The sequence below is a fragment of the Channa argus genome, chromosome 12, assembly GCF_033026475.1.
Source record: "Channa argus isolate prfri chromosome 12, Channa argus male v1.0, whole genome shotgun sequence".
Classification (NCBI taxonomy): Eukaryota; Metazoa; Chordata; class Actinopteri; order Anabantiformes; family Channidae; genus Channa; species Channa argus.
The window spans coordinates 5,699,293-5,725,364 of record NC_090208.1 but is presented as its reverse complement, the minus strand read 5'-3'; the positions used below and the strand labels follow the sequence as shown (position 1 = coordinate 5,725,364).

Genomic DNA, 26,072 nt, shown 5'->3' with positions numbered 1-26,072 from the left:
CGTATGAACATGAATACAGAAGTCAGACAGCAGATGTCGCTATTTGTCCAGAAATACATTTTGTTGTGGGTGATGGTGGAGGAGCAGGTTTGGCCTGACCTGACATGCTGAGGTCTGCTCGTCAGAAAATCCAGTATCCAGTGACAGACAGCGGTGCTGATAGTCAGCTTGGTGGGTTGACCACAGTTAGTGGTCTTGGCTGATGTCCCCACGTTGTCCCGGTTGAAGTGAGCGTGAAGTTCCTTCCACTTTGTGTCTCAGGATGCTGGATTTTGGGATTCCTTGTGTTGGTGTCAGTGGCCTCTATCTCCTCTTTTGCCCAGCTTGTTTTGCCAGCGGGGAACCTGATAACCGGGAGGGACTTTCTCTTTGAATATCCAGTGTTGGCCCGTAGGCAGAGCCTTTAATGTTACCTGCCTAGTTGGAAACCATAGAGTCTCGGCTGTCACCCGGGGCAACAAGGTGATGGGGAACCAGAGCAACCTGATGAGAAAATGGATCTTCTGGAATCCTACTATACAAGTAACGCTAGTGAGAGAGGTTACTTATGAGGGGATTATAATAAAAATATGTATATGGGAGAAAAACAAAGAGCAACAATCACAGATGAAAATATTGTTGAAGTTTTTATATTTAGATCTTTCTCTCTTATGTGTAACAAAACATCACGGGTGACAAGACGGAATGTAACACAACTACCGAAGACAGAGAACCGACAATTCCCCACTTGCCCCTATTAGCTCTGCTAGTACAACCCCCCCAGGTCCAACTCCTGACCTCCTGTACTCCGGGTGGGTTACACCACACTGAGCAATCCATATTTATATAAACATATTTTCTGAAAATGTTGCAAAATATCAACAGCAGTTATCTTATGATTAATCTTATTGATATAAGACTGTACATGCCGGGGTTCTACTGTTCCTTTTTATTTCTATATTAAACTTTGTTTTCTTTGTTCTCATTTGGTTTTACTGTATGTGTGAAAGTGAAGGAAACGCTTTTCGACCTGTGAGGCACAAATGAACATCACACTTGATGCAGTCAGTTTATATCCATTCTTGCAGCCCATGCTGTGGTTTCTCTTTCTCTATCTTTTCATGTTTAACAGGCAGGAGGAGGAGTAATGTGGGTCACTGTTTTCAGACTAGGTGTTGGTGCTGCTGCCTAATCTCTGGATGGTCTGTCTCTCTTCAGCCGACTGACTTTGAGGAAGAGTTCATCTCAAATAATTTAAGGAACGCAAAGACATCAGTCATCAAACTGTCAGGTTGGTCAGTGAAAACACTGAAAATCGTTCTCTTAATTCTCACACTGACAAAGGTTTAAAGAAATTCACAAATGACAGATTTTAGTTTTCACTGCATTTTAAAAAAAAGTGACCGTAATGAGCTCTTTCATACCAACTGCTGCAGAGAAAACAAACCACCAACATGTACAAAGAAGGAGGAAGTGTGATCACACGTGTTGCTCTCATGTCACCAAGTGGAACAATGAAGCGAACGTCTCTTCAGCGGCTGCTCTGTAAGTACAATTTAAACTATGAGACTTTCAGCATGAGGTCAGATAAATAGAGATGTAGGAACAGAAGGTCATATATCCTGGAATGAAAGATTATAGTGATGATTAACATGAAAATGAAACAGAGAGACACGTAGAAAAAAGACGGATTCAGCAGTTCTTGAGAAAATGTGGATCACAGCGGCTGAAACAAGAAAATAGACATTAGGTCAGAACATGAGATGTTTAGATGACGGATCATTATCAGTGTCTTGTCTCGTCCTCTCCCTTCGTGGCTTTGTTGCTTGATGTCTCTTCATATCATCCTCCTGTCCAGTGTCCAACCATGTCCTCACTGAAAATAATGACACTGTTAAATTATCTTTTGGTTCATATTTTACACTGCAGCTTCAGTAAAACTACTGTGAAAACCCTCATGGATAAAATTCCTGTATCACGTCACATCACGTGCGGTTTACAGGTTACTGTAACATTTTAACCAATAAAGAATTAATAATTGTTTATCACAATAACAAAAGTTAGAGAATTCATTTGTCACTCTTAAGCCATGCAGAGTCAAGTGAATCCAATTCAACTGTCTCATTCAGCAGCTTCAACCAAGTCCAAACCTTAACATCCACATTGTCGGACATTCTGCTGATACTGGTTTTAGCTCCTCCACAGCCTCTTTCATCTCAACATCGACTGTAGTGACTTTTTCACGCAATTACAAAAGATTTCTAAAATCAATGATGCAGTTATTTTCGAAAAGCCTAATATTAGAATTTACTTTCAAAAAAACTGTCTCTCTCTTCTCTTGAAGTGAGCTTCTAAAACTGCAGCTCTGACCTGAACATGTACTAAGTTAAAATCCATCAGTTTATCCAAACTGAGTCTAGAAATTTGACCCAATGTTTCCTGTGAGGTCTGCACTGCCAGCGGGGACCAGCATACTGCTCCGCTGAAGTGCAGGACCTGGTCTGGGTCGTGTCTCCCCCGGGGAGAACAGCCAGCTCAGCGATGATAGTGGAGACTTTGCGTGAGGCTCATCTCCTGATCCACTAGCAAACCCATCTGAAATTTGGCTCAGCACAACAGAGGATGCTAGTTTGAAGGCCTACATTCAGATCCCAGCACTCTGTCACTATCACAATTAAGACCTGGTTTTTGACACCCCCTACTTTTGTTTCGGCCCCTTTAGTTCTGCTTCGAGTGAATGTGTATCTCAGGACAACTCTGGACCATCTTATCCATCAGACAAAACAAAGCATAGACAAGTAACCAACCACACACCCTGAAGATCCAAGACACTAAACTTAGCGCACTATTGGGTATATCTACCACTGAAACTGTTACCAACAGGCGATGACTCCCTGCAGGTCATTTCACTGGTTCTACTGAAAAGAGACTTCAGTATAAGCAGAACAGCAGACATGTATTAAGTCCCAGGGCATGGGACAGGACTGCCTCATTGTGGTCTAACGAAAGACTTAACAGCATAAAACGGCTCCTCCCAGCAACACACCTGAAGACCAAAACGGTAAAAGCAACCATATCCCAAATGCGTCCAGAGAACAGCTCCGACAATCTGCAGTGTGCCCACATTCCACATCAGTCTTGCTAGATAAGAGAGCTGCAACAAATTTTAGTGACTTCGAATTTGCGTAATCGGCGTCATTAAATCCTGTGTGAACAATAATCTTACTGTATTTAAATTTAACTTTAGCCAGGAGGTTCAAACGGGGTTCAACTTCGCCCGCTCTGGCCCCAGGAATACATTTGACGATGGCTGCTGAAGTCTCTAACTTCACGTTTCTGACTGTAGAGCCGAGTCGGTTTGTCAGCGAGTGCTGTTTAGTATCAGACCTCTTACAAACCTTTACCCAGCTGGCCTGGCTTCTAGGCTGCTCGGGAACTCCTGAAGGACAGCTAACTGGGATTGTGCTGTTTGTCCACACCAGCTACCATCCTCGTGCAGAGAAATCACTTATAAAATAAGAGCAACAATTGATCTGTGAACAGTATCGGTGGAAAAACCAAAGCTTTCTGAGGCTTAACTGCGTTAAAAATGGTGCAATGTTTCAAAGCATTTAACACAGTTGAAAGCACTGCCAAACCTTTGGAACTGCATGTCCATGGGCAGGATAAATTATGAAACGGTTGATTAGAATACAGAATGTTTTAATGCTGTCGTTGTTATTTTGTTAGAGTAATGAAATTAAATAACTTTTAAATGGACTGTGAACACAATGAGAAGCTTATCTGATGGCCAATATCAGCACTTCACCTGTCTGATACAAGTGTGACATAATCAAGCTTCTTTTTATGTGCTCACTTGATTTTTCACGTGCTGAAGCGAGACTTCGTAAAATCTTGTCTGCTTCAAGCGTAACATCACTAGTAAAAAATGTAGAAACAGGAAGTAACACAATGCACTTACATACAGTTATAAACAGGAACCAAAGCTGTCACTGTGTTGTGTAGCACTGTAATCTTTATTATTATCAATATTATATTTTGGGATGATTTAAATGTTTATCATTTCTCTGACTCAACTAATTTATCCAGTTCAAACCATCCTGACTCTCTTGTCTCTTTAGTTGTGATCTCTCTGTTTTGCTTCACAACTAACCAAGGTCAGTAAACTTCTTCTCTGATCATCTGAAGCTCTTCAAAGCTCTGATTATTTTACAGATGAATATTATTTGCCTGGTCCTGGTCAGTCGTCCTCAGTCTAAGACTGGACAGTCCACAGCTCACAGTCCACAACATTTTTGTTCCCTTACTGCTGTTTTCAGTTAAATATTATTAATAAATCATTATATTCTGTTTCTATGTGCATTTTATGCAGCATCACAACCTTTTTGGAAAGAGTTGAACATTACATTATATAATTTTTTGCTCATAATGCATTGAATCTTTCTCCAGCTTGTCTGACTGTGAGTCCCAGCTTCTCTCAGCTGTTTGATGGAGAGTTTGTCTCTCTGAGCTGTGAGGAGGACGGCAGCTCTGCTGGATGGACACTGAGAAGAAACACAAGCAGAGACACCAGATCTGAGTGTGAAGACTGGGGAGAAAGTGTTGGTTCTTCATGTAACATCAGTTCAGTTGACCCATTGGACAGTGGAGTTTACTGGTGTGAGTCCAGAGACGGATCAACCAGTAACAGCATCACCATCACTGTCGCTGGTAAGAACAGACTGTGGAGTTAGTGTTGATGAAGCTGTGTGGAAATGGATGAAATGCTGTAGTTTGTCTTTGTGTTGAGGTGGAGCAGTGATCCTGCAGAGTCCTGTCCTCCCTGTGATGGAGGGACATGATGTCTCTCTGAGCTGTCAAACAAAGAGGCCTCCCTCCAACCTCCCAGCTGATTTCTATAAAGATGGCTCCCTCATCAGGACTGAGCCTACAGGTCACATGACCATCCACCATGTTACCAAGTCTGATGAAGGCCTCTACAAGTGTCACATCAGCAGTCATGGAGAGTCTCCACCCAGCTGGATCTACGTCACAGGTCAGGAGCTTCACTTGGATTTCAACACTTATTTCATCCACATGTTCACCTGATGATTCTCTGGGTGATTCTCTCTACAGATAAAACTACAACACCACCATCATCATCTACCACACCCCTTAAATCAACCCCGTCCCCTGCTGCCACCTCCCTCCATCTATGGTTCATTCTTCTCCTCCACCTGGTGGTGTTCTGCCCATACTTCATCTCCACTGTCCTCATGGTGTCTTTATATCGACACAGGTAACAATCTGAACCACTCGAAAACCTTCACCAATTGATAAACTATTGCACAATATTCTCCATTATTGGTTCTGTAGGTCTGTAGTGTGGTTTATAACAGATTATGATGCTTCTCACTTAACGCTGCGTGTAAGATTTGACATTGCCTCCTCTGACAGGAAATGACCTACCTGTCTCCATGGCGAAGGCAGCACTCACCCTGAACTTTGATGACACAAGTCACGACTGAGCATCGGTGAGCTGTTACATAAGGGAGGACACACACGTTAGTCAGATGGTTGTTGTGGTTTTGTTGTTCCTGACAGAGTGTTTCTACAGAAAACCAGAAAACTCTTGTATGGAAACGGACTGAGCTTCTAAACTCTGAAGTGGGTCCATTATTTTTATCTTTCTGGGAACTCAACTCATATTTTAAAAAGTTTGGACTTTTTCTAAAATGCATTAAAAAAAAAATCTGTAATTTGTTAATAACTTTGAACTATTCTTTTCTAATGCTAAGTGAGTTATGAGATTAAATACACAACATGATTTATGTCATAAAAATATATATTTATAACTTCAATAATTTTGTATGTGGAAATACATGCAAAGCTACTTTTTGTTGATTCCAGTAAACAATTCTGTTGAGGTTTCTCATCAGTGTGGTCTTCTGTGGTTAATGTTACTGTGTATATAGTTTCCTGTTTCTGATTCACACTCTTCATACCTATGTTGCTCTTGCTCTTTGCTGTTTCACAGCAGAGGTGGGAAGAAAAAACCTGCAACCCAACACTGATGATTCTTAGCCTCACGGCCGGAAACCATTCTGTCCAAAGGTGGCTGAACTGGCTGAATTGGTCATTACATTGTTTAATTGTGTCTGCTGGCAGAAATGAAAGCTGAAATCTTCCCCTTCGAAGATGTGGCCACAGGCAGCAGCCAAATAAACCCAAAGCTGCAGAGGCCACTACAGAAAGCACTACAGTACACATTATACCTTGGTGGATAAGCTATGGTTCACAAGTCTGTGGGAGACACCAGGGTCGTGGTTAGCGGCTGATTCTCAAAAAGAAGCTGCCTTTTATTCAAGGAGAGAGACACATGAACAGGACATGCAGGGTGAGTTACACAAAGCGGAACTGGGGAGAAAACAGGGACCAAGTCAACAAAGGAATCGTAACATGAAAAGCGTCTTGAATCCGTCCAAACAGAGCTTTTTTCAGACAGTGTTTAAAAATCCACAATCTAAACTCCTCTTGAAGACTCTTCTTGATCACTGATATACACCCTGGACAGGATTGTCTACTGTGTAGTCAGGAGAAATGATTTTCTATATCACACAACTGCTCAAATATAAGTTAGTGGCCAAATGTGTTTTTCATTTTTTTTAGCGTTAGTGTGGCTGCAGAGAAAGTGAAGTTTACATCACTCTGTGTTGTTTCCAACAAATTTGAACAATTTAGCACAGAAACCCACACAAGCACAGGGGGAAGATGCACACTCCACACAGGAAGGCCATGATCGGCCGGGTACACGAACCCACAACGTTCTAGCTATGAGGCAGCAAGTTAACCATTCCACCACCGTGCCGCCCTATGTCTTAACATGAAGAGCCCAGATAAAGTTTACTGAAATCAGTGAACTAGAAAAGCAGCAAATTGTCTCATTTAAGATGATGGAACATTTCCATCTTTTAAACAAAAAACATGCAGAGCAGTAAAAAGTCAGTGAATCAGTGTCTCTGTTCGTGTGTGTTTTTCACATGTAACCAACACATTACACAACTGTATGGACATTAATGTCTCATGATATTTTAATTATCGTTATGTAAACAAACAGAAGATGATGGACAGATCCAGATTCTTCTGATCTATAGCAACAGTGGTGACAGTGTTTGCTCGTGTTTTGTTTTTGTGTTTGCTCGTGGCTTGTTTAAAACCGTAGAACAGCTAATAGCAACAATCACACATGAACATTAGTGTCTACTGCAGCCAAGAAACAGGAATGAAGACTTTTTTTATTCATTTCAGACAAAAACATAATTAATCTGAATCTTTCTGCAGAAACACAGATGCTGTACTGCTAACTGATTCTCAAAGTGACATGTAAACGTCATCATTACATTTTGCAGCTCCATTGAGTTTTCAGGCTGTCTCATGTCCTACTGCTGTGTGTCCTGTTGAGGACGGAGGTTTGGCGGAGCTTAGTGTGGCATCGCCTGCCGAGCTGCTCTGTGCTTACACCTGCTGCTTCACTGTGATACTTCATGTTGTCCGTAGTGGTGCAGTGGTTCTGTCACCTCACAGTAAGACGCTTCTGGGTTTGAACCAGTTTTTTTTTTTAAGGGTGTTGGTTTCCTCCCATATCCAAAAACATGCAATATATGTGGAAAAACACACACAAAGGTCAAAAAGCTGTCATGTCACAATACAGTTGAAATCTATGCACCAGGCTTAAAAAAAAAAAAGCCCGGTTGGAGGAAAAATAAGGTTTCTTTTCTGCTGCATGTGTACGCAGGTTTCTTGTAACCAGGTTTCCTAAGTGCATGTAAACACAGTCAGTCACACTGCACCTTAGCAACATGGAGGCTTTTTATATTTGAAAAATATAATTTATTCATTATTTTAATGTAACAATTCCACAACATGTTCATTAAATAATTTAAAGCATCTCTGAACTAAATAATTCCACATTTAATAACAAGTCTCTCTCTTCATGGACTTGTTGTCCCACGTTGAATCCACCAGGTGTCACTGTGCTGCTGAGCTCAGTTCAAACCTGCAGAGTAGATCCAGTGTTTCCTTCATGTTTCTTTTCCTGCTGGTTCCACCCTGTTCCAGTCAGTGTCAGCAGCATTTTATTTGGTGGGAATTGTTCTTGATGTGGTTCATCACGTTCACAGCTGGAGACCTTATACAGACATTCAAAAGTTACAATAATATGATCAGGTGTTGGGGGATCATCACATAACCTCATACACAACAAAATGTCTAATCTCACCTCTGACCCTAGAACATAGGTAGCTGCTACAATGAATTCAACACTTTATCATGGTTAATATTCTTGTAACTGAGGAATATATTACAGAATGTAACACACAACATGAGCATCTTCAAACCACAGAGTCTCTTAAGCGTTTCACATCTTAAACAGTCTGCTGCTTTTGTTTCTTTAAAGCTTAATTTAATCAGCCGCAGCGTTTCATTTATTCAGCTGGTCATTTCAAGGTAAAAGACTTCAAGTGAGAAAAGAGAAATGGCTCATGCATTTAGTGAGTAACACTAAATACAACAAAAAACAGTTTTAATGTAGTAAGGAAATAAAATGTTCATTACCCCAAATACAAATTTACTATAAAACTCTATATAATAAATCTTTCAGTACATAAAACACAGAACATTCACATTATCTATTTCTGATCATATTGGGGATTGTACAGAGTTCAAATCTGGACTAAATGTGGATCCAAAGGGACTTTTTGATTATAGGCAGCAGATATATGAACCTTTAGACGGTGAACAGGAGTTTCACCAAAATCCCTGTAACTGATGAGGCTCCATGAAATGTCCACAGCTTCATGAGGATTTGACTCGTTCAAGACCAAACTGTAGTGGTTCATGAAACAGCAGCCTTGATGTGTCTGATTCCTGTTCCACGATTGGTAACATGTGGTTTGTGGAAAAGAAGCAGGAGACAAACTTTCAGGACTTTAATATTAAAAAAAAACAAACAAAAAAAAAAACAACCTTTTTGCTCTCTTGCACTTGTATCTCGTGAACTGTGAACACTTTTCTGATAGGACTTTGCTTTGATGTTTTCTCCTTGACTCAGATTTTTGCTGCCTTGTACCTCACTTGTAAGTCGCTTTGGATAAAAGCGTCTGCTAAATGACTAAATGTAAATGTAAATGTAAATGTAATGATCTCTGACATTTTCCAGCTGCTGCTGGTCACAATACCTACAGGAGACAGAAGGACACAGTGGATACTGCTCTGAGACACTCACTCATGTCTCCACTGGGGGTTTATCCTCCTCCTTCAGTTTCTCTTAAGGTTCAGGATTTAAAACGTGGAGGTCACGATCAGCTGCTTCATGAATAGGAGGTCGTCGTTTCCGCATTTTGTGTTTTTTGCATATTCTATAGATCATAAAAGAAACACCAACAACAAGAAGTAGCACACACATGACTGACAGACCCACTATCAGTCCAACATGTCTGTCCTTGTCTCCTCCATCACCACCTGTAAGAAGAGAATGAGATGTGAGGTGTCAGGTAGGTGATGAATCCATTTCCTCTTCAAACTCCTGTCAGACATTATCTACTGCACTTTGATCCCATCACTCATAGCAGCTGTTTGCTACAAAGTCTCATCAGCAACATCTTTAGAAAACACCAACATCTGATCTGTGATGGTTCACTCTCACATCAACAACCAGGAAGCAGCTTCACCTCTGATCCACACACACACACACACACACACTCTCACCTGAGTCGATTACTGTCATTGTGATGTTGCTGATGAGCTGAGGTTGTGGTTGTGTGTTGCTGTTTCTAACATAACACTCATATGTTCCAGTGTCATTGATGTTGATGTTCCTCAGAATCACAGAAACATCTCCGTCCTTCATCTGTGGATCTCTCAGCTCCACTCGGTTATTAAAAGATGGATTTTGTTTTTCGTCTTTATGCATCTTCTCATGTTTGTAAATGGAGATGTTTTTTTTCAGGTCCTGTTTCATCCACTCTAACTTTTCGATGTCTCCACCTCTGTGATCCAGACACTGAAGAGTAACATCATCTCCAGTCTTCACTGTGATCTGTTGTTGGTCTGAACAAAAACCATAAAATCCAGATCAAAACACAAAGTAAACATCAGTAAAACAGTTGATAAGGTCAAATTCTCACAGCTCTAAAGTCACAACTTGGATCAGTGCAGTTTGTTGACATGATGTGGAAAAATCCTGACCAACAGTGATGTGGAAGCAGCTGCACTTCAAACTCACCTGAGTCTTTAACCTTCAGGTGGAAGCTGTTGATGAGCTGAGGACTGTTTCCTTTTAGTCCAACATAACAGTCATATGTTCCAGTGTCATTGATGGTGATGTTCTTCAGAATCAAAGATGCGTCTCCGTCTTTGCTCTGTGGATCTCTCAGCGTCACTCGACCATGAAAAGATGGATGCTGGTAATTTTTATACGCACGATGAGTTCTAAAGAAGAAGACATAAAGTTCTGTTTCCAGGTCAGGTCTTATCCACTTTACAAGTACGATGTCGGCACCTCTGTGATCCTGGCATAGAAGAAGGACGTCTTCTCCAGATTGGACTGTTTTCACTTGTAAGTCAGAATCAAATCAATAAGAATGAAAAAAGGGAATGAAAAAGTCAGCATCACAGTTTAAAAGTAAAATCTAATTATTTGATTGTTTAATTAAATTACATTAATTACATTGAATTAAATTCATCAAACTCTTTCCATGTGAAATTGATGATCTAAAACAACAGATACAGTTTAAAAAAGAAATATGACTGTAAATGTGAATAAAAACATTCACATCAAATCTGTAAAAACATGAAGCTCAGACCTGAACCCAGAGTTATGGATGTAGTTTAAACACATTCGTAGTTCAGCTGTGTGAACCAGACTCTGTCATTTGAACCAAAATGAGGTTTAATCCTGTAGTTCTGATGTTAAATGTACTAAAACCAGAGGAAGGACTGACATCTGAGACCTGATGCTTTGCTGCAAATATAAATATAAGGTGTGAAAATACTAGAAAACAAAATCACAATGTTAAAACTAGGTTTTCTGTAACCAACATCTTCTGCACTCTGATCCCTCAACCAGCTGTTTTCTACAAACTCTCCATCCTCTGACTTTTTTCTTTGGAACTGAAAGTGAAACCTGATTTCACTGACCATGATTCAGTGTTACACATAAAGAAAAGGTGGAAACTTCCCAAAGTGGATGAATAGTGTTTGCAGGTTAAAGCTTTAACACAGAATCAATGGAGAATTTTCTTGGAGATTCAAGAATGAAACGAACTGAGACAAAATCTTTACAATTATAAAACTCAATGTTGGAGAAACAAATGACTAAAATCATATTATATGCAAATCACAAAGACTGATTTGTTGTTGTAAGTAGTGTGTTTGGTGTAAAAGTGAGTTTAGAGAAGAGAGAAACCAAAGTAGAAAGTTAGAAAGTTTGATGAAGATCTCTGAGAAAACTACAGACCAACAGAAACTCCAGTCCAAATACTTCAGAGAAAATATAGAAGAATAAGGAAGGAAACCCATCAACCAGTTTCTTTACCTATTGGTCAAAGTATTTAGAGCTTTGTCCGTCTTTATCTGTAGCCCTGTTTTCCGGATGTCTCACTTCTGCTTTCAAGGCGCAGTTCAACCAGAAAACCCACTGATTTCTAGTAGGATTTACTGTCCAAGTAATCAGTGGTGGATGAAGCACTAAAGACTGTACTTAAGTAAAAGTACAAACACACAAACAAAAATTGACTTAATTTAAAGCATAAGTATCCGCTGACATTAGTAAAATAATGTGTTTTACTGTGGCGACCCTGAACTCACGGGATAAGCCGGAAGGACAAAAAAAAAAAAAAAAAAAAAAAACATGTTGGAACATCGCATAGTGACAATAACAGCTCTGTGATTTCAAGAAGAAAACACTAATAAACCGCTGATAAAACCTCTGAAACCACATTCAATCATCGCGTCTGAAGCCACATTTTACAGTTCATGCAGTTTATGTCTAAAAATAGACAATTACTCGGGTGGTTTTCGCTTCAGCTGTGAACGCAGAAGTCGGTTTCCAGGCCAAAGTCAGTGACAGGTACCGGCTCACTGAGTACTGCTAATATGTCAAGTAGGTTTTAATTAAGGCTGTGGACGGAGGGACCACCAACCTACCTGCACCTGGTTTAATGAATGTGGTAAATTATGAAATGTGTAAAATAGAAAAATAAAATTCTTTTTTAAAGCAATATTTGCAGCGTAGTGCCTTGGCCTGGTTTTAGGGACAGTAGTTCCTAAGCACAGAACTCAGACTCACTAACACCTAGTGTGTATTTTACGGTTACCTGCCTGCAGACACGTGCACACGCAGCTCGAGCAAACACCCCCAGAATTAAAAAAAAAAACAATATGTTTTCAGGGGTCATCTGTGATAATATTGAACTTTTAAAGTAGTAGAATTCCTTTGATAGGATTTGTCTAAAACTTGCAGCTTTGCTTAATCAGTCTCTTAAAAAGCGAATTCGTCGGCGCTCGTTATTGATCTGTTTTTAAGAAAAGCATATTCCACATTTGCCTACTGCTGTAATGCTCTAATGTCCGGTGTCAAATTCCTTCTGAAATGTCAAAGTCGATCCAATATTGTACTTGCTGGGCCAGAACTGTGTCCTGAACTTGAAATAGCCTTTTGCATGTCTGTGGCTCTTGGTGCGCACACATAAGTAGAAAGTCAGGAGCAACCGCGTGGTTCTGTAGGTTTATTCACTGCTGTCAGATTCAAATTATTACTTCTTTATTTGGTAAAAGCAACAACTCCAACACAGAGGTGTGTGCTGATTTGTTTTTTTTTTTGTTGTTTTTTTTTGAGTGACAGGATTTGTTGGCAATAAGATACAGTGTGACCATCTACTGCTTTACCCTGATTCAACTAGCTCCAAATGACACAAATGGCTAAATAGTCACACGAACATCTTCATCAGGGGCCTAGATTAGGAATATGTGACCACTCTATTTAAAATGTCCACAAAAGAGGATTTCTCTGTGCTACAGTAACATTAGGTCCAAACACACCGCGAGCTGTGCGTCACCGAGACGCAGTTAACGTGGTTCCTCACTGTTTCCCATCAGCTCCATGAACTGCGTCTCTTCCGAGAAAGAACGCGGCGCCAAAGTAAAGGCTCAGGGGTTGTTGGGAACCGTGCAATGCAACAGCTTTTCATATCTAATATGATAAATAAATAAAAAAACATTAAAATATGACGAAATTATCTCTGAATTCCTGAATCTTAATAGATTTTGACAGCTCCTAGTCTCCGCCCCGTAAGTCCGGAAAAAGTGGAAAAAGTTCCGCGGTGCCTGGTTCCGCCGCGTTCTATGAAACGACGCTTGTTTTAACGCAGAACAAGTTTTCAGGAAATGTTTGGACCTACAGCAGATTGTCCACTGACCCAGCTTACCTTCAGAGACAGACGCGTTGAGGAGACATGTGAGGAGACACACACAGAAAGTCCATTCAGAAGAAGACATCCTTTACTTCTTCTGGCTCCTACCATGCTGGAAAAATCATTTCTTAGTGGAAACAACAAAGAGAAAAACTAGTTAGACCTTAGTTTAACGTGATCTTGTCATTTTGCCGCTTGGTGAAGTTACGTCCCAAATAAGGCGAGGAGTTTTCAGTCTGTCCGGGAAATGTCCACACCCGTCAGATCCCTTCAAAATAAAAGGTTCCAAAAAAACGATAGGAATTTCAATAGTCACCCGTGGCTCTCGGATCCTATTTAAAATGAACGAAGTGGACAAAACATTAGAACCACCTCTTTAGTAAACAGTAGAATTATTACCTTTCTGACATTTTCAACCTAAAAAATGAGAAATTATAACCCTGTAAAATTAGAATTCATGGCAGAGCCCCTGCATTGTATTGCATTAAATTATTATTATAAGCTGAGTGTCTTGCTCAAGGGCCCCAGGTGCTTAGGCTTCTGGATAGAGAGAGAAAGAGAACTTTGCTTGAATATTCTAACGAATTTTGACGTTTGAGGTCTCTGTTCTTATTTGGTCAGTGTCATCCTCATTTAGTTTTACTGTATATGTGAAACTCTAAGCAGAGATTTGATCGGAGAAACACAAATGACCATCACACCTGATACATGCAGTTGATTTATTTCCATCCTTGCAGCTCCTGCAGTGGTCTCTCTCTGTGTCTTTCTCTGTCTCTCTCTGTGTCTCTCAGGTCCCCACATTAACCCTGTGATAATCAGGAGAAGAGCATTGTGGGTAAAGGATTTGTCACTGGGTCTTTGTGACGCTGCCTCATCCCTGGTTTATTTCTCTTCAATCTACTGATTTAGAGAGAGTTCATCCCCAATAATTAATGTAACCCAGTGGGAAATGGGAACCAACTTTTCTGTTAAAAGAATCAAAATCTAAATTTGCTTTTATTTCTATAGTACAACTAAGTTGGTGTGTGAAAATATTTTCTTTTGTCAAACAACTGAAGGTTTAACAAAATTCACAAATTCCACATTAAAGTTTTCACTGCATTTTAGAAAAAAATAAACACTGCAGATGACAAAGCAGTGAGGCTTCTGACCAAAAAGTGATCAGTGTGGATCAAAAAAGGCCTCAGACACCTACCGAGAAGTAAACTGCTTTTACAGTTGGTTGACTGACGATTTGTCTGTGTAATAATGACAAACGTAATGAGCTCTTTTATACCAACTGCTGCAGAGAAAACAAACCACCAACATGTACAAAGAAGGATTTAAACTGAGACTTTCAGCATGAGGTCAGATAAATGGAGACGTAGGAACAAAAGGTCAAATATCCTGAAATTACTTATAAAATAAGATGATATAGATGATATAGTGATCCCCATGAAACCATGAGACATTAGGTCAGAATATGAGATGTATAGATATATACACTGAACTGTGTCTTCTTCAAACCACTGAGTCTCTTAAGCGTTTTACATCTTAAACAGGCTGCTGCTTTTGTTTCTTTAAAGTTTAATTTAATCAGCTGCAGCATTTCATTTATTCAGCTGGTCATTTCAAGGTAAAAGACTTCAAGTGAGAAAAGAGAAATGGCTCATGCATTTAGTGAGTAACACTAAATACAACAAAAAACAGTTTTAATGTAGTAAGGAAATAAAATGTTCATTACCCCAAATACAAATTTACTATAAGACTCTATATAATAAATCTTTCAGTACATAAAACACAGAACATTCACATTATCTATTTCTGATCATATTGGGGATTGTACAGAGTTCGAATCTGGACTAAATGTGGATCCAAAGGGACTTTTTGATTATAGGCAGCAGATATATGAACCTTTAGACTGTGAACAGGAGTTTCACCAAAATCCCTGTAACTGATGAGGCTCCATGAAATGTCCACAGCTTCATGAGGATTTGACTCGTTCAAGACCAAACTGTAGTGGTTCACGAAACAGCAGACGTGATGTGTCTGATTCCTGTTCCACACTTGGTAACATGTGGTTTGTGGAAAAGAAGCAGGAGACAAACTTTCAGGACTTTAATGATCTCTGACATTTTCCACTTTTTTTCGCCACTGGGGGTTTATCCTCCTCCTTCAGTTTCTCTTCAGGTTTAGTAGTCTAAACTTGGCGCTCAGGGTCAGCTGTTTTATCAGCAGGTGGTGGTTGATTCTGCTTTTTTCTTCTTTGGATCTTTTCTTTGGATTTTTTATACATCATAATATCAACAACAACATAAACAACAACAACAAAAAGAATCACTGTAATAACCGACAGAGCAACCACCAGTCTAAGTCGTTCATCTTTGTCTTCTCCAATCCATATGCCTCCACCTCCACCACCTGTAAGAAGAGAATGAGATGTGAGGTGTGAGGTAGGTGATGAATCCATTTCCTCTTCAAACTCCTGTCAGACATTATCTACTGCACTTTGATCCCATCACTCATAGCAGCTGTTTGCTACAAAGTCTCATCAGCAACATCTTTAGAAAACACAAACATCTGATCTGTGATGGTTCACTCTCACATCAACAACCAAGAAGCAGCTTCCCCTCTGATCCACGCACACACACACACACACTCACCTAAATCAGTGACTGTCAGGTGGATGCTGGAGATGACATCAGACTTGCTTCCGTTGTTTGTAACATAACACTCATATATTCCTGAATTACTGATGTTGACGTTCTTCAGAATCACAGAAACGTCTCCGTCCTTCATCTGTGGATCTCTCAGTTCCACTTGACTGTTCTGTTCACACATTCCATTTATGCAGAAAAAGATGTTTTCTTCAGGATCCAGTCTCATCCACTCTAACTTTTCGATGTCTCCACCTCTGTGATCCAGACACTGAAGAGTAACATCATCTCCACTCTTCACTGTGATCTGTTGGTGGTCTGAACAAAAACCATAAAATCCAGATCAAAACACAAAGTAAACATCAGTAAAACAGTTGATGAGGTCAAATTCTCACAGCTGTAAAGTCACAACTTGTATCAGTGCAGTTTGTGACATGATGTGGAAAAATCCTGACTAACAGTGATGTGGAAGCAGCTGCACTTCAAACTCACCTGAGTCTTTAACCTTCAGGTGGAAGCTGTTGATGAGCTGAGGACTGTTTCCTTTTAGTCCAACATAACACTCGTATGTTCCAGTGTCTTTGATGTTGATGTTATCCAGAAAAACAGAAACGTCTCCGTCCTTTATCTGCGAATCTGTCAGCTCCACTCGACCACAAAACGATGGATGCTGGTAGTTTTCATATGTTTGATTATCGCTGAAGAAGAAGACAGAGCCCTCTGATTCCAGGTCAGGTCTGATCCACTTTACAAGTACGATGTCAGCACCTCTGTGACACTGACACAGTAGAAGGACGGCATCTCCAGTATGGACTGTTTTCACTTATGGGTCAGAATTAAAACAGAACGAAGGAAAAGTCAGTAATGAAGATCTTAAGTTAAATGTTATTTCAAACATTTAACATTTCAAAGTATTTTCCTTGTGAAACACATGATCTAATATAACAGATAAATTTGACTTTATATGTGAATAAAAACATTCACATGCAGATGAGTCATTTTCACACATCCAATCTGTAAAAAAATGAAGCTCAGACCTGAACCCAGAGTTATGGATGAAGTTTAAACACATTCCTAGTTCAGCTGTGTGAACCAGACTCTGTCATTTGAACCAAAATCAGGTTTAATCATCGGATGTTAAATGTGAATGTTTTTGCTCTTGTCCTAAAACTACTACCAAAAGATCCACAGTGTGACCGACCAGTGGTTTTTGTAAAAACAAATCATTAGTGAAACAGGAATCTCTTGACTAAATCAGGCTCAGACATAGTGCCCCCCTTCCATGGGTTTATTTAAAGACTTGTTTGACATATGAGCAGTACACAAAGTGACCCTGTATGCAGTATTTTTACTCTTTGGTGTGTTGTGCTGAGTTTTGTTCTGTCTACAGAGATTTGCATTCACTGCACAGAAGTGAAAACCCTCTATTATCAGTCGTAAAGCTGCTTCATGCTACTTCATGGTAAAAATGTGTCTTCAAATGGGATCACTGAATGTCAAATTCACTCTGTCCTGTAAACTGTAAAAATAAGAACATTAAACTAACAGCCGAGGAGGAAAAACTGTTTGCTTAAAGAAAAGTATTTAAAAATAGAAAAGTACTCTGTGCTACAGTAACATGAAGTTGACCCCTGTCAATAAACCTGCTGTGTGTTGCTGATCCACAGTTAACTTGGTTCCTGTTTCTGTTTTCCGCCAGCTCCATTTACGCCCTTCTGGAAAACGGATGCGCGCGTTGAACTTTTGTAGTGCGCCTTTTTCAGGACAGAACGGTACAAGCAGCGGGCTAACGGATGCGTTAAGACGCAGGGATCGTTGCAAACACACAAATGCAACACATTTCAATATTTCACATAATTGATGAAAGTTTATTTATTAAAAAAAAATCGAAGTTACGTCTTAATCCCCGATTCTTTATCCATTTTGACCGCTTGTAGTCTCCGTACCGTAAGTCCGGAAAGAGGCGCAGCAGCGATCTCGGACACGACGGCTGTTTTACCGCAGTTAAAGTTTTTAGTAAATGTTTGGACCTACAGCAGATTGTCCACTGAGTTTACCGTCTTACCTTCGGAGACAGACCAGTTTGGGAAACATATGAGGACACAAAAACATACGGTCCATGAAGCAAGCAATCCTCTTCTTAATCTGGCTCCTACCATGGTGGAAAAGTCATCTCCTAGTGGAAACGACAAAGATAAAACTAGTTGGACTTTGGTTTAACTTGATCTTTTCATTTTACTGTTGCGAAAAGTTAAGCCCCCAAAAAGGCGACAACTCTTCAGTCCGTAGAGGAGGAAAGAGAAAGTCAACATGTCCGATCCTTTCAAAATAAAATGTGTTGACGTACATGCACTGCAAGTACAACTGACAGGTACTTGCACTTCAGTAAACTCAGTTTTTAGAAAGAGATTATTAAAACATGGATTATTATGGTATTTATTTGGAATATGTCCCTGTTACTAGGCTACAGAAAGCTCCACCTCTCCCAGCTACCAACATTAGAGAACTTCACCCATGAGTGATCAAAATGATCATCTAATAATATTCCACTTTATTTGAATATGACCTTAAATCAACATGCTGTAATGCATCACTATGTCCATATTCAAACTACACAAGGACAAAAAAGAAACATAATACAATACGAAAGGGTTTCATTATTAATGTGTCAGAGCTGAAACATCTGTGCAGATGTTTTGAGGATGGGCTGTGAAGGCAGCGAAGTTACCAAAAACGAGATAGAGTACTCTGAGAAGTCCATGCAGGGATTTGGAAAACATGCCACCTCCGCACATAAAGGCCACAGCTGGATGCTGGACGGCATGTTCATGTCCACAAACGTCTTGACATGAGGCGAGAACGCTAACCGATGTTTTTCTCGTGTGGTTCTGTGGGTTTTATTAAGCTGTCTGGTTTGGCTGTGTGTCTCCTCAGTGCAGAAAGAATAAACACAAAAACCGCAACCACCGTTCTAGCCTGTGGAGCTGTTACCTGAATCATCCAGCAGGTGGCAGCACATCATCATATTCACATGGATCAGTGTCAAAGCTCTGGTTCCAAAATTGGAGGAAGCGCTTAATCAGATATGCCCGTTTAGTTTCGGTCTGTTTCTCTGCTCATGTTATTTCCTGTGGGACCACTGTGGTTCTGACTATGACTTGAAAACTGTATCTGAGTGATTTCTCTTCTGAGATTGTGGTAAAGTGTGATGAAGCTGATAAGATGGAAGGATCTGATATAAACTAAATATATATTTATATTAGATAAATGCTCTACTTATATAGCGCTTTTCTCCAAAAGAACTTTACATGTTGTTTTTCATTCACCCAGTCACCAGTGGGGGTGGCTGCCATGCTGCGTGCTCCCCTGACCCACCGGAAGCAACTTAGGGTTCAGTGTCTTGCCCACACTTTGACACATAGCCGAAAGGGACCAGGAATCAAACCACTGACCGTGTTGGTCTGTGGAGAACTGCTTCATCAACTGAGCTACATCCTATATAACAAAAAGCTTTTAAACATTTATGGAAAGGGCTCAATTTAAAGCTTTTATATACAACATAAATAAAGACTAAAGCACTGGGAGGTATTTAAAAAAAACTACAATATAGGGGACAATAAACTGTGACTGTGTTGTGTTTATTCTACATTCTTTAGTATAAATATGCCAGAGAAAACCCACAATCCTGTTAATGCACCAGTGTTGACAAATCCTTAAATTTAAAGTACTGAAAGAATTAAAAAAGGTTAAAATAATATAATAAAATAAAGCATGAGTGTAGAGAGAACAACAATCCAACCAAAGAGCAACAATCGCAGATAAATTTATCATTGTTTGCATTTTTAAATTTAGTTTTTTCATTCTTGTGTAACAAAATATAACAGGTAATAGAAAAAATGTAACAGACAGCAGCAACAAAACAAGAACATGATCAAATCAGTGGATTGGTCAAATTCATTAGTTTTCTCAAAATTCTACAAATATTACCCCATAATGACAATGAGAAAGAAGTTTGTTTGAAAATTTATGGAAAATAAAAAAACAAAAATATCTATATAAGTATTCACCTCCTTTGCAATGACTCTCTAAATTGAGCTCTGGTGGATCCTGTTTCTACTGATCATCCTTGTGATGAGCTTGAGCTTTTTAGAGCAGGATTTACCAACAATACCAACAGGAGACAGAAGGACACACTGGATACTGCTCTGAGACATCCACTCCTGTCTCCACTGAGGGTTCCCCCTCCTCCTCCTCCTCCTTCTTCAGTTTTACTTAAGGTTTAGGATTTAAATCTTGGAGCTCATCTATCATCTATCTTTTGGAATTTCTATAGATCATAAAACAAGCAACAATAACAACAAGCACACTGATGACTGACAGACCCACTATCAATCAAACATGTCCAGGACGGTGTCCTCCACCACCTGTGAGAAGAGAATGAGATGTGAGGTGTCAGGTAGGTGATGAATCCATTTCCTCTTCAAACTCCTGTCAGACATTATCTACTGCACTTTGATCCCATCACTCATAGCAGCTGTTTGCTACAAAGTCTCATCAGATCCAAATGATCCATGAGATCCAAATTTCTTTACCCACAACAGACAATCAGAGAGGAACTGTCAAAAAGTGGACAGTGGTGTCTGATCAACTGTGTCAGGAGCAGCAGCCTAGAGTCGGCACTGGGTGCTGAAATCTGGTATAAACACAATCCATCTGTGTGAAGCATAAGGTATTATATTAACTGCTCGCTTGTCCAAAGGCGATAAAAATTGGCCCCGTCCCTTTGACTGGTCCATCACAAGAGTCTCAAAATGATCATGTAGCTGAATTGATACACTGACATGTAACAGAAAAATTAATGAGCTGGTTTTTACTGCTTGCTCTGAAGGATCCCAGAGACAAGACATTGTCACTGTTGTCCAAATTTGAAAGATGAAAGTGAGACCCCCTAATTGCCTCATCGGAAGACAAAGACGTATACTGCACATCCTGTTCTTTGTAGGCGCTTGTTCTTGTCACAGAACATTTTGACACGTATTCCACTAATCACAGAACGTTCCAGCCTCACAGCTTTACAGATGAGTCGATCTGAGCAGCTTTTTGAAGATTTATTGGCACCAGAGAAAAACGGTTCACTTTTCCATCTTTAAGTGAGCTTCTCTCAATTAATGACAGTGAATCCACTAATCAATTTTTCTTTTCTTATCAGAATATACTGTCAACCAGTTTGTGCCAAACTCAATAATTTCTACAGTTCCCTATTGCCTTTCTTTCGCACTCACATGATTAATTTACTTTAAACTATGGCACAATTATTATAACGAAAATGATTTGACACAAAAATAACAATGTCTTCCTTAAATATGTTAATACTTGAATCCTTAATAAATCATTATTTTAAGAAATCTTCAAGACAAATTGTCAACAAACCGATCAAATTATACAATTTTATGGACAAATGTCGTAATAGAACATGCTTTCATTCTACCCTTTTGTTCAACACATGATCAATTACAGCTGATATCTGAACTTTACCACACAGATATTTTTAATTGCCCACAAACTCCTGTGAGACCATCACAACTAAACTGCGCAAAATGCCAATGTAAAAACATTTGTTAAAGCTGAAGTGTGTAATAACTGCATCTAATGAGGATAATGTTAAAACAAATAATACAGAGATTAGCCACATATTAACACCACCTGGTGGTTCATGCTGGGATGAAAGGGTTTCAGCAACAGTTGTTGAATCTGGTTATAGCTACATATTTAAAAATATCTTATGCCACATATGAACAAGGCAGAAAGGCTCATGAACAAGGTGTGGTGATATGTAGCAGGCATTATATTTCTTTTTTAAATCTGATTTTTTTTTATACTTTGTGACCTCAAATAGTCTGTTTTTAATGAAAAAACCTGATCACACTAAATTAAATCTTTAATGTTTCTCACACAAGTACAAACTCTAACTGAACATATGAATAATATCACCGACTTATTTAGGTGGTACATTTGACACAGTAACCCCACCCTCCATAATGATGACAGAAACGTCCATCAGTGGGACAAATCACGACAGGAGAAGTTATTTTTCTCCTTATTTTTGTCACGTGTCTAATATTGTCCACAGATTTTTTTAGTAACGGTGAATAATCAAAGCAGAGGAACTGTGCCTTAGGTTTATATTCTGAATTGAGGAGGAACTGCGGACTGATCCATGATAAAATCATCAGTATCAGACGCACCAACTTCTATGGTGAGAATTTTAAAGCATAACTGCAGAAAATCAAGTAGTTTATGATAAATATACAGTATGTACCTTTTATTCAGTTACAATGTCAGAACACAGTGTTTTTCAGTAGATTTGAAAATGTACTATTATTACTCAAGTGGAAAGTGTATGGGAACAAATGTGGCCTTCAAGAGGTACATGATGATGTGATCAGTCATGGTTTCAGCAGGTGTCAGCAGGTGGCAGCACGTCATCACTACATCACAAACGACGGGAGCTTCAGGTTGTTCGCCAGCAGTCGCAGTGTGGAGAGGAGATGGATCCAGATGTTTCCTTCTGATGTGAACTGCTACAGTTACAGTCTGTACAAAAGGCTCCACTCCTGCACTGTGACATTGCCAACTCTGAACTCGCAGGAAGTTAAATGGACTGCAGTCTTTGAGAAGTTTGATTGGTTCACTGCATCAGCTACATTGTTTTAATGTGGTCACACTCAGTAGTAACAGTCTTTGAAATGACAGCATGAAGACATTATCAGGGTGTTGCTGTGGTGCAGTTTAATCTACTGAGAATTATCAGCTGATTGTGCAGATTTCCGCAGCTTTACAGACATTCGTTCATTGTTCTGCTTCACTTTCCGTTGTGGTAAAGAAACACTTGATGTTCGTAGCCGCAGTCAGAATTATGACAGATAAGAATTTAGGTTCACAAAGTCGATAAAAGAAAGTAAAGTCGCTCAGTGAGTGTGCCAGAGGAGAGTGTGCTGATAAGGTGTGTTAGTGCTGTGAGCCTTTGGAATTCACCTCCCTTTGTGTTGTTAATGCCAAACATTGTTTCATCCACTGGGTTCATTAAGCTTTACTGCTCGTTTCTTGGCACATCGGGGGTTAAATCTCTGTCAGTGAAAACAATCTAACATGAAATATGAAACAAAGGCATTTTAAACAGCTGTATCTGTGTCTCTGCATGGTGGATTCATGAGCAGCTTAGTGCTTCTGTAGGTCTTTTGGGTTTTGAACCGTGAGCAGGAGACTTGAACAGGTTAACACACATTTCAGTGCATTCAATCTATTTACAGTAGATTACATTAGATTTTTCTGCAAACACAAATACAGATTTAAAAGATGATATAGAAACATTGGCTGTAAATGAATGAGGACTTAAGCAACACTTTCAGTTTCACTGTGAAATGGTGGGAGCTGGAAATTAATAATAATAATAATTACAATTGTTATTATTATTATTAATTTCTGTCTATTTAGACGTTGTATCTCGTGGCTACATTTGTTCCTGAGGCAGGATGTTTTTTAAAAGCCACAATGATTAACAGGTCATGTTTTATCTTTTTATATTATCTGCAGGTTTAAATATGTTTATATAGTCTGACAAACTACTGCAGAAGAAACTGCATTCTCCATTTTTACGGGGCCCAGATCAGTCAAACCAAACAAATTTATTAGGCCAATAATTTGCAAAGGCGTTTACTTGTGTTCTATATGTAAAATCATTTATTATAATCAGATCTCTAACTAATAAGGATTACAGATGCATATTCATAAGTTTTAATTGTGTGGTTCAACTGAAAACACTGGATCTGGCCTGACAAAATCAGGATTTGACACAATGGGATTGAAAACAGCTTGATACAGTAGATATTTTTCCATCACTCATATCATAATTACTACAACCACTAGAGCTCACGAAACCATATTCAATAGTTGTCATAACTGGCCAAAAACAACCTAAGACAGGGTTTGAACTCCGGGACCTTAAGGGGCCACAGCCCTGCTTGCTTTCCAACTATTCCTGGATAACTCACACTGATCACCTGGATCAGGTGTGTTTAATCAATCAGAAGCTGGAAGATAAGAGTTGTGTAGGAATATTTGGAAAACAAGCAGAGCTGCAGGATTCAAGGCCTGGAGTTCGAGACGCTTGTTCTAAGGACTCATATTTTACGGGGGAGTCTCCTGTGTGCACTACTTATACATGAGGAGGCTTCAGTAACAGAAAGATTAGAAATTCAGAGTAGGATCAAATCTAAGACAACAGTAGATCACATACTTGAAGCTACATTCAGGTACCTAAACCCACACTGTCCGCTCCCCTTTGAACAGTGCAGAAAAAACTAATTCTCTACATTTGCAATTTGATGCAGTGGTTTCATGTGTCTTTGTTAACGTGCTGGAATAAACTGCCAGAAGGATTAAGGCCTAAGAAAGTACTGACTGCTGTAACTTTATTTTACTGATCTACCTACAGCTGGTTATAGCTGCATGTTATTTCTTTTAAACTGTGCATGTTTTTCGGCTTTTATCCGTTCTACCTCAGCTCATTTGGTTTTTCTTTCCTTATTCTTATACTTGTCATTAAGGTTTTTAATGCTCTACACGATGCCATTGTTTTTATGCCCGTGTGCTCCTGTGAAACATGTTGGATTATTTGCTGGTTATAAAAGTGCTCTAAAATGAAAATTGTCTTGCAGTGTTTTGCCTTGCATTAGACCGTCAGACCGTTCTAAACAGTTTGGGAGACATTATGTTGTCATAAGTCACTTTTATGCCCAACTCCTATAGGGGAAGGACAGTTACCAAGGAAGCAACAATACAGCATTCAGGTTCATAAATATTGGAACAAGGATGAGTTTTTTGGGATTTGGTCTGTGTAATGCACCAGCTTGAATATGAAATGAATCATTGAACATATGAGCAAAGTCAAGACTTTCAGCTTTAATTCAAGCAGTTCGACAAAACTGTGGTTCTGTGGGGTTCGTGTTTAAATGTCTGTGACTCCTGAATGGTTAATGTCACACATCAAACCCTTTGAATTAAAGCTGAAAGTCTTGACTTCACTCGCATTTGAGTCTTTCATTTCAAATTCACGGTGGCCAAATGCCCAAAACACATTATTGTTCAAAAATGTAGGAACCTAACTTTTTGTAAATGATGTCCAGTTCTATTTGCGTTTACGCGTGTGTGTGTGTGTGTGTGTGTGTGTGTGTGTGTGTGTGCGCATGTGTGTGCAGGGGAAACAGATGAGACTCTTGGTTGGTCACCAATATGTTTAAAACACAGCAAAATGAAACTGTCCCGTGTCTCCTTTGACCTTCTCTCCATTTGTTTGTCTCTGCTTTTAATGAGGACCGAGCAACAGGAGGTGTCTGTGCTAAAGGTCTGAGGCAAGTGTCTTTGTTGTCCTTTTCCCCTCATTTTTTCATACAACCAACCAAGTGTAGCATCAGAAATGTTTCTGGGAGAGACGGTCCAAAAATGTGTCCCCATTGTCTGTTTTTACCAGTGACTATGTCTCAATATAAAGGTCACAGAACATGAGAAACCACCACCACAGGGCTCAGTTTTTAGCAGAGGTGGATGAAGACTTTAGATCCTTCTTGTAGGATCACGCCGTAGAAGTTAAACGTACACACACTTTAATTTGACCAGAAACACTTCATTTATTAACAGGATTTTGGCTCATGGTGATGCACAGCTGACTACTACATCTGATGGTGTATCAGAGACACACTGTCATAGGGTTGATTGTCAAATGGACAATATCATCTATGGCAGAGTTTCCACAGTAAAACATTGTTAAGGTTAAAGTGTCAGTCCTGTAAATTTAGTGTATTATTCGATTTCAGGCAAGTAATGCAAAAAGGTTTGCAATTTAAATAACTCATTTTCATCTGTACTTGCAGGATCAGACAGATTAAATCTTCCTTTTCTTTGTCTTTTTCTTTTTTGTATCAAATATACAAAGACACAAACAATGAATACA

The 26,072-nt window shown here is 39.4% G+C and overlaps 3 protein-coding genes across 5 annotated transcripts in view; 1 reads left to right on the top strand and 2 right to left on the bottom strand.

The window, feature by feature from the left end:
* Positions 1 to 26,072, top strand: part of LOC137137920 (Fc receptor-like protein 5) — a 46,979-nt gene that overhangs the window by 15,067 nt on the left and 5,840 nt on the right. For both annotated transcript variants that reach the window (XM_067524747.1, XM_067524745.1), the window contains exon 4: positions 4,769 to 5,014. In XM_067524747.1, coding sequence (XP_067380848.1) covers positions 4,769 to 5,014 — 246 coding nt within the window. The remainder of the gene's footprint in view (positions 1 to 4,768; positions 5,015 to 26,072) is intronic.
* LOC137137926 (myelin-oligodendrocyte glycoprotein-like) lies at positions 8,523 to 11,532 on the bottom strand. 2 transcript variants are annotated; one of them, XR_010915854.1, is made up of 4 exons: positions 10,821 to 11,532; positions 10,241 to 10,570; positions 9,724 to 10,065; positions 8,523 to 9,477 (listed from the first exon to the last, which is right to left on the bottom strand). XR_010915854.1 is itself a non-coding variant. In XM_067524757.1 (4 exons), exons 1-4 carry the CDS (start codon positions 10,698 to 10,700, stop codon positions 9,284 to 9,286), a joined length of 882 nt encoding a protein of 293 aa, XP_067380858.1. In that variant the 5' UTR covers positions 10,701 to 10,715; the 3' UTR covers positions 8,523 to 9,283. The 2 variants fall into 2 exon arrangements, 1 of the variants encoding a protein (XP_067380858.1); XM_067524757.1 differs by lacking the exon at positions 10,821 to 11,532 and adding an exon at positions 10,685 to 10,715.
* On the bottom strand, positions 15,102 to 18,374 carry LOC137137917 (coxsackievirus and adenovirus receptor homolog). The gene is made up of 4 exons (XM_067524742.1): positions 18,129 to 18,374; positions 16,556 to 16,885; positions 16,070 to 16,381; positions 15,102 to 15,827 (listed from the first exon to the last, which is right to left on the bottom strand). Exons 1-4 carry the CDS (start codon positions 18,220 to 18,222, stop codon positions 15,607 to 15,609), a joined length of 957 nt encoding a protein of 318 aa, XP_067380843.1. The 5' UTR covers positions 18,223 to 18,374; the 3' UTR covers positions 15,102 to 15,606.